The sequence below is a fragment of the Narcine bancroftii genome, chromosome 7 (genome assembly GCF_036971445.1).
Source record: "Narcine bancroftii isolate sNarBan1 chromosome 7, sNarBan1.hap1, whole genome shotgun sequence".
NCBI lineage: Eukaryota > Metazoa > Chordata > Chondrichthyes > Torpediniformes > Narcinidae > Narcine > Narcine bancroftii.
The window spans coordinates 50,918,748-50,936,202 of record NC_091475.1 but is presented as its reverse complement, the minus strand read 5'-3'; the positions used below and the strand labels follow the sequence as shown (position 1 = coordinate 50,936,202).

The 17,455-nt window shown below is 45.5% G+C and overlaps 1 protein-coding gene across 1 annotated transcript in view; it reads right to left on the bottom strand.

Annotated features, from left to right (window-relative positions):
• Positions 1-17,455, bottom strand: part of LOC138738909 (cilia- and flagella-associated protein 47-like) — a 614,550-nt gene that overhangs the window by 592,227 nt on the left and 4,868 nt on the right. Inside the window, exon 2 of the mRNA XM_069890090.1 lies at positions 14,568-14,635. Coding sequence (XP_069746191.1) covers positions 14,568-14,635 — 68 coding nt within the window. The remainder of the gene's footprint in view (positions 1-14,567; positions 14,636-17,455) is intronic.

The following is a 17,455-nucleotide window of genomic DNA, read 5'->3' as shown; positions in this document are numbered from 1 at the left end:
GTTTATCTCACCATTTGTCTTGGTAAATTTCTATTACTGCTGGGTTTTGGGGTTCTCTGGGCTCATAACAGTACATAGAAGATCCATAGTCAGCCATGCGACACCTGTAACATGAAGCACATATGGCAAGGGAACAAAACTATAACAAACCACAAGATTACCTAGATAGGACAGGTGACAGAAGCATGTGTAGAGGAACATTTTAGGTTAAGTGATCAAAATGCTATTAGTTTCAAGTTAATTATGGATAAGGTTAGGTCTGGTCCTCAGGTTGAGATTCTAAAATGCAGAAAGGCCAATTTTAAAGAAATAAGAGAGGATCTAAAGAACGTGGATTCCAATGTTATTTTCTAGAAAGGATGTGTTCGGTAATTGGAAGGCCTTCTAAGGAAAAATTTTGAGATACAGAGCTTTTATGTTCCTGTCAGGATTAAAGTCAAAGTTAATAAGCAAAGTTAATAATGACAGATATTGGTGTTCTGGTTAAGAAGAATTAAGTGTATAGCAGGTATAGGCAACAAGGAGAAAATTAGGTACTTAAGAAGTATTAAAAAATGCAAGAAAAAAAAAGATGAAAATCAGGAGGGTTAGAAGAAGACATGCAGTTGCTTTGGCAGATAATATGAAGGGAAATCCTAAGAGTTTCTTCAGATATATTGAGAGCAAAAGAATAGTTAGGGACAAAACTAGTAAAGAGGATGTGCTTGCTGTCTTAAAGCAAATAAAGATAGTTAAATACCCAAAACTTCTTGAGTGAGGCTGGTGTACAAATTGCAGTGCCCCTGGCAGAAATACATATTCCGGCTTCTGGAAGTGACATCATCATGTTGCAGTGTCCCTCTCCGGCCAGCTGGTCGCTACGCACGTGGCGCTTGTCATGGGCTCCTTCTCGGCATTGAAGGGGAGCTCGTGCCATCTTTGATCTTTGACCAGCCATGTGTTGTGGTGATTTGGCCCGTTTACTCATGCGGTCACTTAATCCACTTTACTACTCCCCCCCCTCCCAAGAATCGCTGCCGCTGAGCAGTCTACCTCTGTGCTTGACCTGGGGGTCTGGGGCTGGCAGGTCAGAATCAAAATGTGCAACTTTGAGGTGGTTGACTGTGAATCTGTCCTGTCGGCCGCCCATGTCCAATGTGAACACCACGCCAGTCTCTCCGCAGTATCTTGAAGTGGCCTTCGTACGGGCAATGTTGAGAGGGGGGCAGGGCCTTGCTGTCCTCTGTGTACAAAAACGTAGTGTGTGAACTGCAGATCCACTGGAAATGTGGCTGGGTGGCTAGCAATGTCTGGACGGTGGCGGGGGGGGGGGTCCACTGTCCACCCACTTGCTCGCTCAGCCAGTGCAGGACGTCTAACACGCTAGTCTGTTGGCCTGGGATGTTGAAATGTAGGTCCTTTGGGATGGAAAGTGGTGAACCATACACCATCTCTGCAGACAATGCTGGTAGGTCCTCCTTCGGTGCCATGCGGATCCCAAGCAGTACCCACGGGAGCTTGTCATTTCAGTTTATCCCAATCAGAAGGGTTTTCAATACGGCCTTCAAGTGGCATGGAACTGTTAACCAATCCATTTGCTTGAGGATGGTAGGCTGTCGTATGGTCAACCTAGCTGCCGCAGAATTTCACCAGGTTGGACCTGAGGGAGGAGATGAACTGCACACCTGATGTAGGTCAGGACTCCGAAATGCGCAACCCAAGTGGCAAGGAAAGCTCTCTGTGTCGCACGCGGCCATGGGTATCTCCTCTGGCCAGCGGGTGAAACTGTCGATGGTAGTGAACAGATACCTCATACCCTGGCTCACTGGGAGGGGGCCAACGACGTTGACGTGGACATGTTAAAACCTCCATTGTGCCAGCTCAAAAGTCTGTAGGGAGGGCTTTGGTGTGCTGGAGCACCTTGGCATGCTAGAATTGTAAGTAGATTCAAGCCCTTAGGGTCTTAGCGGAGCCCATACTGCATGAACTTGTCCAAGAGCAGATGGACCATTGACCTTATGGAGGGATGCGATAAACCGTGGATCTGGTTGAATACCTGCTGTCACCAGGTTGTGGGTAGGATTGGCCTTGGGGATCTGGTGGAGATGTTGCACAGCAAAGTCAGTTCTCCTGGTGTGGGAAGGAAATCTCTGACCTTCAGGCTGGCGATGGCCGTCCAGCATGCCTGGGCGTCTGCATCCTCCCTCTAGTCCTTGGTGAGCTGGGTGACATTGAGCCCTCCGCAGGTTGCGGTGACAGCGGGCCAAGAGAGCCCGTCAGCTACTATGTTGGCCTTGCTGGCGACATGGTGGATATCTGTGGTGAATTCAGATATGTAGGAGAGGTGCCGTTGTTGTCTTGCTGACCATGGGTCCAAAACCTTGCTCAGTGCATAGGTCAATGGTTTGTGGTCTGTGTAGGCGGTGAACACTCTCCCCTCCAGCATGTTGCGGAAGTGCCGTATCACCAGGTACATGGCCAGCAGTTTGTGGTCAAATGTGCTGTATTTGAGCTCTGGTATTCTGAGATGCTTTCTGAAGAAAGCGAAGGGTCACCAGTGCTCGTCGACCCATTGCTCTAGCACTGTGACCACCACTCTGTCTGAAGCATCCGTTGTGAAGGCCAGAGGGGAGGTGGGATCTGGGTGTGTGCCCATCTGCTAGGGCCACCAGCTCATGCATTAGCTCGGAGGGGGTTTCTGTCATGCAGGCCCTGCATCTTGAGGATTCTAATGGCATTCCATGCTGGCTGAGCTCTCGGGTGTCGAGGAGGAAATGTCAGAACTGCTTGTACTTACGTCCCATTGGTGGGTTTTCTATGAAGGAGCTTACATTGGCAGCTGTGGCAGCATCCAGGGTGCTGACGACGTGCCAGAACTTGGTGTCCTCTGAAACGAATCCCCTGATATGGAACTGTAACTCAGCCAGCTGTAGCCAGTTCCTGGGACGGCTTGCCCAGGAAGGTAGGAGATGTACACCCATCATGTTGGTCACAGGTGCTGTGACTGTGGATTCAGCCAGTTGCTGCATTTTCATGTGATTGATGCTGCTTCCAAAACATTTGAACATTGGGGTCACCACTGTAGCGATTACTGCGACAGCGCTACCAAATTAAGACACGTCTACACAAAGAATGAATTTATTGGTTTGAATTGGCTGCGTCTCTGCACTAGCCCGCCCAGTTCAGGTGACATACCCTCCAGCTTCTGAAAGTGACATCATCACGTCGCGGTGGCTACACGGAAGTGGAGGACTCCTTAGCTCACATGTGGCGCTAGGCGCAGGTTCCTTCTTGTCAGTGAAGGGGAGCTCGCACCATCTTGTGCCAGCCACTTATTGTGGCAATTCGGCCCATTTTCTCACACAGTCACTTGGCTTGCTACACCATCTTTACATCAATGTCTCCAACTTCCTGATCAATTGCTATTCTCAAATCTTTATTCACTTTAATCTAGACTTATGCAAATCTACCTTGGGCAATTTATTCTGTCATAATGAATACATTCCTGATACATAATTTTTCTTCCCACCTTCCATAAGTAGAATTTCAAATTTTGACTGTCTTGGTGACTTTAAAGCAGCATGTCCAAAATTATCCAATAATAAAGATCTAATTGATAATAACAAAAAGGGTATTTTGTTATTTTTCTTTCATTCTTTGAAAGGAAATAAAATGACCAGCTTCATAGCAATCTTGCACAGTAGTAATTCCTTTCTGATTCCATATTTTCAAAAGTTGATTATTAAGAGTAAAAGGTAAAAGTTTATTCTGAGGCAAGGGCATCTGACCTGAAATTTTCCGTGTACCTATTTCCTCATTTATCATACTCCATAAATCAATTTGGTCTCAAAATAGGTGAATTATAAATAAATAGTCATTTAGAATTCCATTTGAAAACAAATTCCTCCATCTTCTTTTAACCATTTTTAGTTAACTCAATATTAGCCCGTATTAATTAATTTTCAAAACAAACATTCTATTAATAAATTTCATTTGTGCCGCTTTATAATAATTTTGAAAATTCAGTAATTGCAAACCTCCCAAATCATACCACCAAGTTAATGTTTGTAAAGATACCCCAGCCATTTTATGTTTCCCACAAAAACTTCCTTAGAATAGAATTCAAATCTTTAAAAAAAAATTTGAGGAACTTGACAAGGAATAGATTGAAAAAGATATTGTACTCTATAGGAAAAATATTCATCTTGATACAATTAACTCCACCTATTAATGTTATAGGTAAATCTTTCCATCTATTTAAGTCAATTTTAATTTTATAAAACAAAGATAAATAATTCAGATCATATAAATGATCTAAATTCCTATCCAATTTAATACCTAAATATTTAATTTGATCTGCCAATTTAAATTGAGCTATCTTCTTACAATCAGTATAATCCACATCAGTCAATGACAAAATCTCACTTTTCTCCCAATTAATTTAATAACCTGATATCACACCGTATTGTTTCAATCTTTCATATAGCGACTTTAAATAATTTTGGGGTTCTGTTAAATAAATTTATCTTGTACTCCTCAGATTTCACTTTAATATCTTTGATATTGTTATCTTGTCATATCAATTGCACCAAAAGTTGCACCAAATAGCTAATGCAAACAGTGCCAGAGACAAAGGGCCCATTCATCATCACTCTAGCAGAGGGTTTCTATATAAAGATTCAATCCAAATAATAAACATTGGTCCAAACCTAAATTTTTTTCAGTACTTTAAATAAAAAATTCCACTCTACCCTATCAAATCCCTTTTTGCCATCTAATGATAAGACATCTAATGATAAATTAGATTCCTCCCGAGAAATATGAATCAAACTAATTAATTTTGCAATATTATCTGCAGAAAAATGATTTTTAATAAATCCAGCTTGATCTTAATGAATTAAACCTGGTAAGTAATTTGATAATCTATTTGCTAGAACCTTAGTTATAATCAATCAATAAAGAGATAGGTCTACACGATCCAGTATTTAAAGGATCCCTATCTTTCTTGAATTTTTTTTATATAAAATTCAGATGTAAATCCATCTTCACCAGGGGATTTTGTGTTAGGCATTGATTTAAGTGTTTCTATAACTTCTCTATAAGTAAAAGGAGCATCCAAACATTACATTCTTGAACATTCAAAGAAGGAAACTGAGGGTCAGCTAAAAATGTATCAATTTTCTCCTCATCTTTTTCAGATTCTGATGTATATAATTTCATATAAAATTCCTTAAATCATCATTTATATTTTGGGGTTTATATATAATTTTTGAATCTTTCCTAATGGTGTTAATTGTTCTAGAAGCCTGCTGTCTTTAATTGCCATGCCATTACTTTATGTGCTCTCTCCCCAATTCATAATACTTTTGTCTAGTTCTTTATAATAATTTTTCCATTTTTATAAGTCTGTAATGAATTACATTGCAAATTTTTATTTAACAATTGTATCTTTTTAGCCTCTGTTGAATTCTGCTGTAAATCATTTTCTAAATTTTCTGTCTCATTTTTTAATTTATCCACCTCACTAGAATACTGTTTCTTAACTTTAGTCAAAAAGCTAATAATCTGTCCTCTTAAATATGCTTTTAAAGCATCCCACAAAACAAATTTACTATTAACTGAATCTGTATTTGTTTGTAAATATTGTTGTATTTGATCTCTTATAAAATTACAAAATTTGACATTAAATCTCCATTTTTATGTAGTTTCTATTTTTTTTCTGAAGCTGTACATGTTAATATAAAAGAGAATGACCTGACAATATTCTACTTTTATATTCAGTGGATACTACATGTCCTTCCAAATGATCTGATAATTTTTAAAAAATCTATTCTCAAATAAGAATCATATTGGGATGAATAAAATGAAAAATCATTTTCAACCTTCTCCAAATATCAACTAAATTCATTTCCTTCATTAATGCTAAATTTGTTTTGCCATTTTGGATCTTGTCACTATTTTTGGACATTAATAATGGATCCACACAACAATTAAAATCCCCTCCAATCATTACCTTTTTGTGCACCTGTGCCAAATTAAAAAAAGGAATCTTGAATAAATTTCTCGTCATCAACATCTGGCACATCAATGTTCATAAGTGTCCAACAATCCAAATAAATTTGACAATTAATTACTAAAAGTCTACCCACTGAGTCACAAACAACTGATTCTAATTTTAAAGGCAATTTCTTGTTAATCAAAATAGCAACACCTCTCGCTTTTGAATTGAAAGAATAAGCTATAACTTGACCAACCTGATTCCTTTTCAATGTCTGATGTTCTTTTTTAGTCAAATGAGTTTCTTGCAAGAAAGCAATATCTACTTTCAACATCTTAAAAAAAAAAGCCAAAACTCTCTCTTAAACGGATTACTGAGCTCGTGAACATTAAATGTCGCAAAATTTAATTTCCTCGCCATCGTATTTAATATTGTGAATGACAATTCCACCACCCGCGGTTAAACTGCAAAATAAGATACATCTCCTTGATAGAGAAGAAAGAAACCCTTAAAAAGAGGAATATATATATATATATATATATATACAACCCCCCCCCCAAAGAAAAAAACACTGAGAAACGGTACTATACCCCCATTATACGGGAAGTAACCAATGTCACCAAGTGGCCAACAACTTCAGAAGGAGAAGCAAATAAACCACCTCCCCCAAACAGAACAATTAAGTAAAAACAACAATACTTTAAAAATATTTCAAGTATCATACACAGCTTGGTTATCATCAATATCAATTTCAGTTACTTCTGCGAACCATCTTTCTCTTCTTGAGCTGGCTTCAATTGTTGAGAAAGTTTATCTTGACTTTTTTTTTTAACTTATTTTCAGGCAATGAATTAGCAAATAGAAGAGCATCAGCTTCATCAGTAAAAAAACTGGATTTGATATTCACCATAAAAAACCTTGAGAGTAGTAGGGTATCTAAACACAAATTTACATCCTTTCTTCCATAATACAGTTTTAGCAGAGTTAAATTCTTTACAGTTCTTAATAATAATTTGGCTCAAATCTGCTGGCAAAAATATTTAAAATATCCTTATCCCCATGTGAGGTTCCGGAGGATTGGAGGGTAGGTCATGTTGTTTAAAAAAAGGCTCGAAAAGTAACCAAGGAAATTATGGGCTAATAAGCCCAATGTTAGTAGTGGTTAAATATTGGAAGTCATTCAAAGATGACAGGGACATGATGGGCAGGGACTGATTAGAGATCGTCAATATGGCTTTGTGCGTGGCAGGTTGTGTTAAGCCCATCTCCGAGTTTTTCTATGAGGTTACCAGGAAAGTTGATGAAGGAAAGGCTGTGGATGTCATCTCCAGGAACTTTAGTAAGGCCTCTGATAAGGTCCCAGATGGGAGGTTAGTCAGGAAGGTTCAGACGCTCAGTATTCATGGTAAGGTAGTAAACTAGATTCGACATTGGCTATCTGGGGGAAGCCAGAGAGTGATAGTGGATGATTGTTTTTCAGACTGGAGGCCTGTAATCAGTGGTGTGCCTCAAGGATCAGTCCTGAGATACTGTTGTTTGTTATCTACATAAATGATCTATCTGGATGATAATGTGATAAATTGGAAATGACACAATGATTGGAGGTATTGTGGACAATGAGGAAGACTTTCAAAGCTTGCAGAGGGATCTTGACCTCCTGGTAAAAGTGGCTAAAAAATGGCAGATGAAATTTAATGCAGACAAGAATGAGGTATTGCATTTTGGAAGGACAGACAAAGGTAGGACATACACAGTAAATGAAAGGGCACTGAAGAGTGCAGTAGAACATAGGATTTGGGAATACAAATCCCTGAAAGTGGTGTCACAGGTAGATAGGGTTGTAAAGAGAGTTTTTGCCATATTGGCCTTTATAAATCAAAGTGTTGAGTAGAGACGTTGGGATGTGTATTAGGTATATTGGCTAGAAGAGCCATCTTATTCAAAAGGGAACACTCTAGACCTCCAAAAGTGTTTCAATAGTTCTCTCATGTTATATTCTGTTTAATTTTAGAAAAAAATTAGATAGCATGTGTAGTGCGCATCGATAGAACCAAGGACGTTGATCCAAACCAAGGCTTTTATTAACTAAAAGACTGGAGCATATTACAAGTAGGTCAAACAGTCCAGAATGACCTGGTCTGGCTAGGAGCAATCCTTTAAGACCTGACAGTAGGTGTGGCTACACTCTCAGCCAATCACAGTCATCCTACATGTACATATCTGTACATATGGACAGATCACACATTGGTGATAGAATCTGTAGTATCACATTCACCCCTTCTTTGAGAACCAACCCCAGGGTGAATGGAAGTTAGGGGCTGTACCAGTCAGGGGGTCTGACCATCCAGCGTGACCGCCATGGCGCCAGGATTGGGGTCGCTGGAGTAGTGTCGCTGATAGACCTGTAGGGTGTGGCCACTGCTTTGCTCAATCCCCCAACAGCGTTGTTGACAGTCTGGCCTGAGCTGGTGGAGTGGTGCTGGTACCTCTGTTCAAACACATGACCTGGGGGAGAAGGAATAGGGGGAGGTTGGGTTAAAGGCACTGCTGCGCCTGATCCAGCTTGGGTTAGGTCCCTTACCGAGACTGTGTCCTCCCGTCCGTCCAGGTACTCAACGTAGGCATAATGCGGGTTCGCATGGAGCAGTCACTCGGTCAACCAAGGGGTCGTTCTTAGAGTACTGGACGTGGCGTCGTAAAAGGACTGGACCGGGAACCGTGAGCCATGCCGGTCTGGTCATACCCGACTCGGATTTTCTCAGGAAAGAGAACATCCTTTCATGGGGCATGGCATTGGTCGCGGTGCATAGGAGGGAGCGGATGGAGTGTAGGGCACTAGTGAGCACATTCTGCCAGCGAGAGGTGGGGAGACCTTTGGACCGGAGGGCAAGCGTAATCGCTTTCCTGATGGTGGCATTCTCTCTTTCGACTTTCCCATTACCACATGGGTTATAGCTGGTGGTCCTGCTTGAAGCAATACCACGCTCCAGAAGGTTCTGTCACAGCTCTGCGCTCATAAATGAGGACCCCCTGTCACTGTGGATGTAACTGGGGTACCCGAAGATGGCAAAGATGCTGTGCAGGGCCTCTATAACTGAGGAGGCAGTCATGTCTGAGCAGGGCACAGCGAACGGGAAGCGGGAGTACTTGTTGATGGCCATAAGGATATAGATGTTACAGTTGATCGACGGTAGGGGCCCCTTGAAGTCTACGCTGAGACGCTCAAAGGGGCGGGTGGCTTTGATGATGTGGGTGTTCTCTGGACGGAAGAAGTAGGGCTTGCACTCAGCGCACACTGGGCAGGCTCGGGTCATGGAGCGAATCTCCTCGACCGTGTAGAGCAGGTTGCGAGCTTTGACAAAGTGCGCGAACCTAGTGACCACTGGATGACAGAGCTCCTCGTGGAGTTTCTGCAGCCTGTACAGTTGTATGTTGGCGCAAGACCCCCTGGAGAGCACATCTGGCGGGTCGTTGAGTTTACCTGGCCGATACAGTATGTCATAATTAAAGGTGAAGAGCTCGATTCTCCACCTGGTGATTTTGTCATTCTTGATCTTACCTTGCTGGGTATTGCTAAACATGAAGGATACCACACGTTGGTCAGTCAGCAGCATAAAGCGCCTGCCAGTGAGGTAGTGTCTCCAACAACGTACTGCTTCGACTATGGCCTGGGCCTCCTTCTAGACAGAGGAGTGTCAGCTCTCAGGACCCTGGAGGGTTCTGGAGAAGAAGGCTACCGGCCGGCCGGTTTCAACTTGGAACGGAATGGACTTGTTAATGGTGTGCAGCGTTGCAGCAGCGATGTCCGATTTGATGCGGTCAAAGGCCACTCTGGCTTCGGTTGACAGTGGGAAGGAGGTGGTCTTGATGAGTGGTCGTGCCTTGTCGACATTGTGTGGAACCCATTGGGCATAGTAAGAGAAAAAACCCAGGCAGTGTCTGAGTGCCTTCTGGGTGTGGGAGTGGGGGCAAGTCCACGAGGGTCAGGGTTCGGCATGACCACCCTGTTCTCCACCACACAACCCAGAATTGCGAGCAGAGAGGTCGGAAGACACACTTGTCAAAATTGTAGGTCTGAAAACATTTCTCAAGGTTGGCATCATGATCCTCCGTGTCATGATCGCAGATGGTGACATTGTCCAGATGTGGGAAAGTAGCAGTCAGTCCGTTCTGGTCCACCATCCGGTCCATTTCCCGCTGGAAGACCATGACGCCATTTGTGACCCCAAAGGGTATCCTGAGGAATTGATACAGCTGCCCATTCGCTTCGAAGGCCGTGAAAGGTTGGTCTTCTTGGTGGATCAGGAGCTGATGATAGGCTGAACGTAAGTCAATGGTGGAAAATACACGGTATTGGGTGATCTGATTCACCACATCCGTGATCCATGGAAAGGAGTATGCATCCAGGAGCATGAAGCGGTTGATTGTCTAGCTGTAGTCAATCACCATCTGCGGCTTCTCCCCGTTTTTAACAACTACTACCTGGGCCCTCCATGGACTCAAGCTAGGTTTGATAATGCCCTCATCCAGCAGTCTGCGCACCTTGCTTGTGATAAATTTCCTGTGTTCAGTACTAAATTGCCAGCTTTTGTTGGCTACAGGCTTCCAGCCAGGGGTGAGATTTGCGAAAAGTGCTGGCGGAGCAACCTGGAGGGTTGAGAGAATACAGGTGAGGCCTCGGGGCGCGTGGCTTAGGCTGCCGCTGGCAGGAGGTTTCCGGGTGGAGTGGTTACAGACAGATAGCGGAGCGTGAGGCCCCCCCAAATGCAGGGAAATGGTTTGAAACTGGCACTGAAAATCCAGTCCCAGCAGAGCAGGGGTGCACAATTGAGGAAGGACTAATAGTTTGAAGTCTGTGAACGTGATGCCCTGGACTTTCAGCGTCACCACGCAGTACCCCTTTATCCCAGTCGAGAGCAATCTGGTCGCAAATGAAATTCTCTGTGCAGTGGGAAGAACAGCCAGTCCGCAACGGTAGGCCAGATCTGGGCGGATAAAACTGTCAGTTGACCCAGAGTCAAATAAACAATTGGTATAGTGTCCATGCACTTTAATCAGTTCCATTGCTTTTGTGAGGGATTGGGGGAAGTCCTGGTCGAGGGTTATTGATGCAGGGACTTGTAATGTAGACAGTGGAGTCCTGCGTGATAACATCACGCAACGTGTGCGTGATGATGTCACGCAAACAGTTGGGCCTGAAAAAAGTGTTGGGGAGTTGGTGTTGCTGCCTCCAGCCAAAGATAAGTGTTGGGGGTCACTGCTTGCCATCGGCAGTGGGGCGGTCAGCGGTGGGGTCACCGGTGGTGGGTCCCTGGTCGGCAGCATCGGTGGGTACTGGGTTGGCAGTGTCGGTGTGTCCCTGGTCGGCAGCGGCAGCGGGTACCTGGTCGGCAGCAGCGGCAGGTCCCTGGTCGGCAGCAGCGGCAGGTCCCTGGTCGGCAGCAGCGGCAGGTCCCTGGTCGGCAGCAGCGGCAGGTCCCTGGTCGGCAGCAGCGGCAGGTCCCTGGTCGGCAGCAGCGGCAGGTCCCTGGTCGGCAGCAGCGGCAGGTCCCTGGTCGGCAGCAGCGGCAGGTCCCTGGTCGGCAGCAGCGGCAGGTCCCTGGTCGGCAGCAGCGGCAGGTCCCTGGTCGGCAGCAGCGGCAGGTCCCTGGTCGGCAGCAGCGGCAGGTCCCTGGTCGGCAGCAGCGGCAGGTCCCTGGTCGGCAGCAGCGGCAGGTCCCTGGTCGGCAGCAGCGGCAGGTCCCTGGTCGGCAGCAGCGGCAGGTCCCTGGTCGGCAGCAGCGGCAGGTCCCTGGTCGGCAGCAGCGGCAGGTCCCTGGTCGGCAGCAGCGGCAGGTCCCTGGTCGGCAGCAGCGGCAGGTCCCTGGTCGGCAGCAGCGGCAGGTCCCTGGTCGGCAGCAGCGGCAGGTCCCTGGTCGGCAGCAGCGGCAGGTCCCTGGTCGGCAGCAGAGGCTGGCGTTGAGGTCGGGGCTGGGGCCTAGTCGGACATTGCTTCGTGAGGTAGGGTGAACGTCATTGCGGCGAGGGTGGGTGGTACCTTCCGCGCTCAGTGTCTGCCCCGTGATGTCAGGCGCTGCCACACGGTGGAGTCCTCGCTCTCATTGGACAAGAGTTCTGAGGAAGAAGTGCTTGAAATGGAGAGTGGCGATTTGGCTTCACACGAGGCACTGTGTTTGACAGTGGCCATTTTGGAGCGACAGACTACAGCAAAGTGGCCATTTTTAAGGCACTTCTGGCCCCTGGCTTTTCTCACCGGGCACTGGGACATGCTGTGCTTGTTCCTCTTGCAGAAATAACACTTTGGGGTTGCATCGGACAGCATAGCGGCAGTAGTAGGGTAGAGGGAGGGTATCCTACTCACATCAGAGTGTGGGGTCCAGCCTCGAGAGTACATGTCCATACTTAAGACCCCAGCCTCCATTGTCTCTGCATTCCGGATCACGTCCTCTAGGTTTTCTCCCCCGTGCTCTAGCAGGCACTGCCTCACCTCATTCGATTGAACCCCGGCCACCTAGGCATCCTGAATGAGATCATCTGTGGTCTCTGCAGCAGTTCTGTCTGTGCAGGCACAGTCCCTGCCCATTTCCCTTAGTGCCTGAATATAAGCTTTACAGGACTCACCAGGCTGTTGCCTCCTTGTAACAAGTTTGTACCGAGCATAGACCCTGTTCACTGGTCACTCGTAGAGCCCTTTCAGCACCTTCATGGCTGCAGCGTAAGTGGTTGCGAACTGGACACTCGTGTAGACTCTTGGGGACACCATAGTCATCAATATTAGTAGTCGATGGTTGTTCTCTATCACGGCTGGATCAGAGAGCTGTAAGTATGTTTTGAAGCATCTCACCCAGTGCTTAAAGTCATTCGAGGTCGATGTCGAGACGTTCCAGCCGTAGCAAACGCTCCATCCCTTCAAAAAATTTTTTAGTTAATAAAATTGTAGTGCACGTCGAAAGAACCAAAGACTTGTTGATCCAAACCAAGGCTTTTATTAACAAAAAGACTGGAGCATATCACAAGTAGGTCGACCAGTCCAGAATGACCTGGTCTGGCTAGGAGAAATCCTTTAAGACCTGCCAGTAGGTGTGGCTACACTCTCAGCCAATCAGTCATCCTACACTACCATCTGTACGTATGTACATATACACATTGGTGATAGACTCTGTACTATTACAGCATGTATTTGATTCATTGGTAAAATTTGAAGATACATTGTGATCTTTTATATCTTATTTTCATTTGATATAAATATTTTTAATGTGATTTGATGTACTCTCTTCCAGATGAAATTTTGTCTTACCTTTGTTTTTTGATTCACGGAATGAAATCCTCAGGACAAGCTGCTCCAAAGATTTTTTTCTTGGTTAGTTTTGTTTTTTTTTAAAAATAGGTGGGGTTTCATATTTGAGTTATACAAGTTGTTGGTGACACCAAATTTGGAGTATTGAGTGTAGTTTTGGACACCAACTACAGGAAAGATTTCAATAAGATCACTTATTAGGAAGGCATAACAGTGACTGCACTTCCTGAGAAGATTGAGGCATGCAAAGCTACCAGGCATCATCCTGTCTAAAGACAACTGGACCTGCATCAAGAACATCCTGGCAGGCTGCATAACAGTGAGGTACTGTTGCTGTGGAACATCAGATCAGATATCAATCCACAGGACCAGAAGAGTGGCAGAGAGAATCATTGGGGTCTCCCTCCCTGCATCGATATGATCTTTCAGGATCATTGTTTGAAGAGGGCACAGAAAATCAATGAAGAACCCTGTCAACCAGCACACAGCATCTTCCAGCAACTCTCGTCAGGAAAAAGATACAAGAGTATCAGAGCCAGAACCAGACTGAGATCCTACTATTTATTTAACAATATTTATTTATTTTTACATGTGTATATTACATACTGCCAATGTACTGTTTATTGCATGCTTTTACAACAAGCACCAGAGAACGTTGTTTTGTTGGGTTGTACTTCTACCACCTGATGATATTAAACTTGAACTTAGAAAAGATACTGGCCTGTCAGAAACGTGGTAGTCCTTCAGCACACGGAGATTCAGTGCAGGAATGCTGGTCACGAGCACATGCCAGGCTACAGGAAGATGTGCTGAGGATGCAGAGGCCTGGCGCAGTCAATGCTGCCTTTCCACCTATCAGAGGTCCCAATGTCTCAAAAGCAGGTTTACCACCCGATCCCAGCTGCCCATCCCAGCTTCCAACTCCTCAAATAACTCAGGTACTTACCTCGATCAAAGTTGTATGCATGCAACAGTCGACCCCCTAAATTTTCCCCTAAAAATACATCTACAAAATTTGATAAGTGTATTCAATATGTGTACATTTAGATTATTGAAACCAACACAAATTAGCAGTTTAAAAAAATACATGCATGAATATTATTACGTATATATATTTCTTAATATTCACTGTATATAAAACTTTTGTAACAAAATATGCATGTAAGAATAAAAATGTGTATGTAATATTTTTTCATGTCTTGTGCTGTCAAATATCTAAAGTTTATCATATGTGGCTGTTACAGAATTGTGCTATTATTAATCTTTAGATTATAATATATTTTAGAGAGGTACCTTGTGGTTGGAAATAGGGAAACACACACAACACCAATCTGCAGAGACTCTGTGTCTGCTCCATACACCTGTAAACAAAGCAATAAAGCTAAAGTTGATTGTTCCATAGAAATACTGAAGACAATGAATGTTTGCACAGAAAGGCACTTGTGTACACAAACAGCCTTTTGCTTGTTGGCCTCTGTTAACTCATACTTTTGGAGAAATTGGAGATTGAAACCAAAATATCATGTGATCAAAGCAGTCATGCAATAAAAGACACTTTAAGCAGCATTTTAAGTATTCAACCAGTTTTCATCAGAAATGCAGTAACATTCTGTGAGAAAGGACAGCTATTGTGTTCTCCTCATCAAGGGAGGAACACAGAATCAAAGTGGCTTCAGAAAAGATGGCTTCTTTGACTGTGTCTTTGTTAAGGGACAGCAGCACCTCTATGCCCATTGTAATAGCCATCTTGTCTAAAACCCTTGCCTGGGTTTGTGAAATCATCATGGAAATCACAAGTTCCGTAACATCCACACAGAGGGGACTTGTGGAAAAAAAATCATTTGTTTGAAAAAACTTTTTTCTGAAAGCAACTCTACAAGAATTTGTGAGTTTTGATAAGTCTAATGACTTGGTGTCTCACCTACTCCATAATTACTTTTGAACAACAGTTTAAAGACTGAGTTTCAACACAAAAGATTTATAAGAGTTAACTTTGAAATTGACTTTCCAGAATCCTACTTGAACTATAATAGTTTGGGATCTGCCATACATTTGCGCATAGTTGGGAATTAAGTTTAGAGTTGTTAGATTTTGTAGTGGCAGCCTCACTACTAACTGAAGGATCGCACAACCAGACGGGTTCAGTTCAGTGAGCAAAACTGATTTATTGCAGGCTGCTGGCTGGCTTTGTACTCCCAGCCCGGACCTGGCTAAGAACCATGCTGGGGGGCCCCAACGTCATTGGGGCGTCACGTGGGTCCCCAAGTGTGGGCTTCCGAGCCCGGTGCTGAGGTTGGGAGGAAACCCCCGATGGCACCATTTTGGGTGGCTGCCCTGTCATGTGCATGACAAGCAGGGTCGGTTCGCCTGCCTAATGGCGTACCGCCACACAGCCCTCCCCCCCCAGTACCGGTGCCAATGTCCTTTTTTGCCGGATGGCCTCGCTTCTTGGGTTGGGCCACAACTACAGGTTCAGTGGGGTTGAGGTGGGCTGGCTTTAACTCGTCCACCGTAAACAGTTCCCTCTTGCCACCGATATCCAGTATGAAAGTGTATCCTGAACACTGGACGACTTTGTTGGCTCTTCCTATAGTCTTTGTAGAGGTGCTGTGGACGGGCCCCACCTAAGAAAAACGTACTTTGAGGAGTACAGCTCGCTGGGGACATAAGAGGCCCGTGTGCCGTGTCTGGACAGTGGTGGGGGTGTGAAGGAGTCCAACTGGGCCCAAAGGCGGGGAAGTAGACCATGCGGTGACTGCTGGGGGTTGTGAGGTGCGTTGACGAACTCACCGGGTATGGCTAGCAGTGCACCATAGACCAGCTCGGCTGATGATGCCTGTAGGTCCTCTTTGGGTGTCGAGCGGATGCCCAGGAGCACCCAAGGCAGCTCATCCACCCAGTCAGGGCCGGTGAGGTGGACCATAAGTGCCGACTTAAGGTGGCGGTGCAATCGCTCGACAAGCTCATTGGCCTGTGGTTAATAGGCCATGGTGTGACGTACCTCGATCCCCAGTCTGTTGGCGACCTGTGCCTAGAGCACAGAGGTGAACTGGGCACCCTGATCACTGGTGAGGTGGTTCAGGACGCAGAACTGGGCAACCCACCCGTTCAAAAGCGCTCGGAAGCAAAAGTCTGTGGAGGCATCTGGCATCGGGATCACCTCGGGCCAACGAGTGGTGCAGTCTACCACTGTAAAAAGGTAATGGTTACCTCAGGAAACAGGTAAGGGTCTGACGATATCCATATGTATGTGGCTGAACCATTCCTAGACATGTTCAAAATCTTGTACGTGCACTCTGGTGTGCCTGTGTACCTTGAAAAGCTGGCAATGGGTGCAGGTTCTGGTCCAGACCGCAATCTGCCTCCGAAGACCGTGCATAGGCCTGATGGAAGGCTGGGAAAGGTCATGGATATGGGGGAAGATTTGCTGCGCCATTGCTGGGGAACCACTGGTCGCGGGATGCCCATGGAGACATCGCACAGGACGGTGCCCTCATCAGACTTCTGGTCCCAAATGAACTGGTCGAAGTCGAGGCCGGGTGTCAGCGCGCAAATGGCCGGTCGTGAGAGTGCGTCGGTGACCACGTTGTCTTTCCCTGCCTTGTGCCAAATGTCGGTGGTGAACTCTGACACGAAGGAGAGGGGACGCTGTTGGCGGGCCGACCAGGGATCTCATAGAAAGTGCCTGACTGAGGGGTTTGTGGTCGGTAAAAATAGTGAAAGGCCTCCCCTCCTAGAAATAGAGGAAATGAGGCACTGCCAGGTACACGCGCAGCAACTTACAATCGAAAGCTGTATACTTGCACTCTGGCGAGCGAAGAAGTCGGCTAAAGAATGCCAGTGGTTTCCACTGTCTGTTCACCTGTTGCTCCAGGATGGCGCCGATGGCTGTGGCAGAGGCATTGACGGAGAGCACCATATGCCGGTCGGTACATGGGTGGACGAGCAGGGTAACCTTCGCAAGGGCATCTTTCGTGGCTTCGAATGCCCTGCTGGCCTCTGGAGTCCAGGTGAGCGTCTTGTCTTTGCCCACAATGAGGGGGAAGAGCGGCTGCATGATGTGCGCAGTGCCTGGAATGAAGCAGTTATAGAAATTGACCAGACCCACGAACTCCTGTAGCCCCTTGAGGTTGTCTGGGCATGGGAACTCCCTGATTTCAGCGACCTTCGCAGCGGCAGGT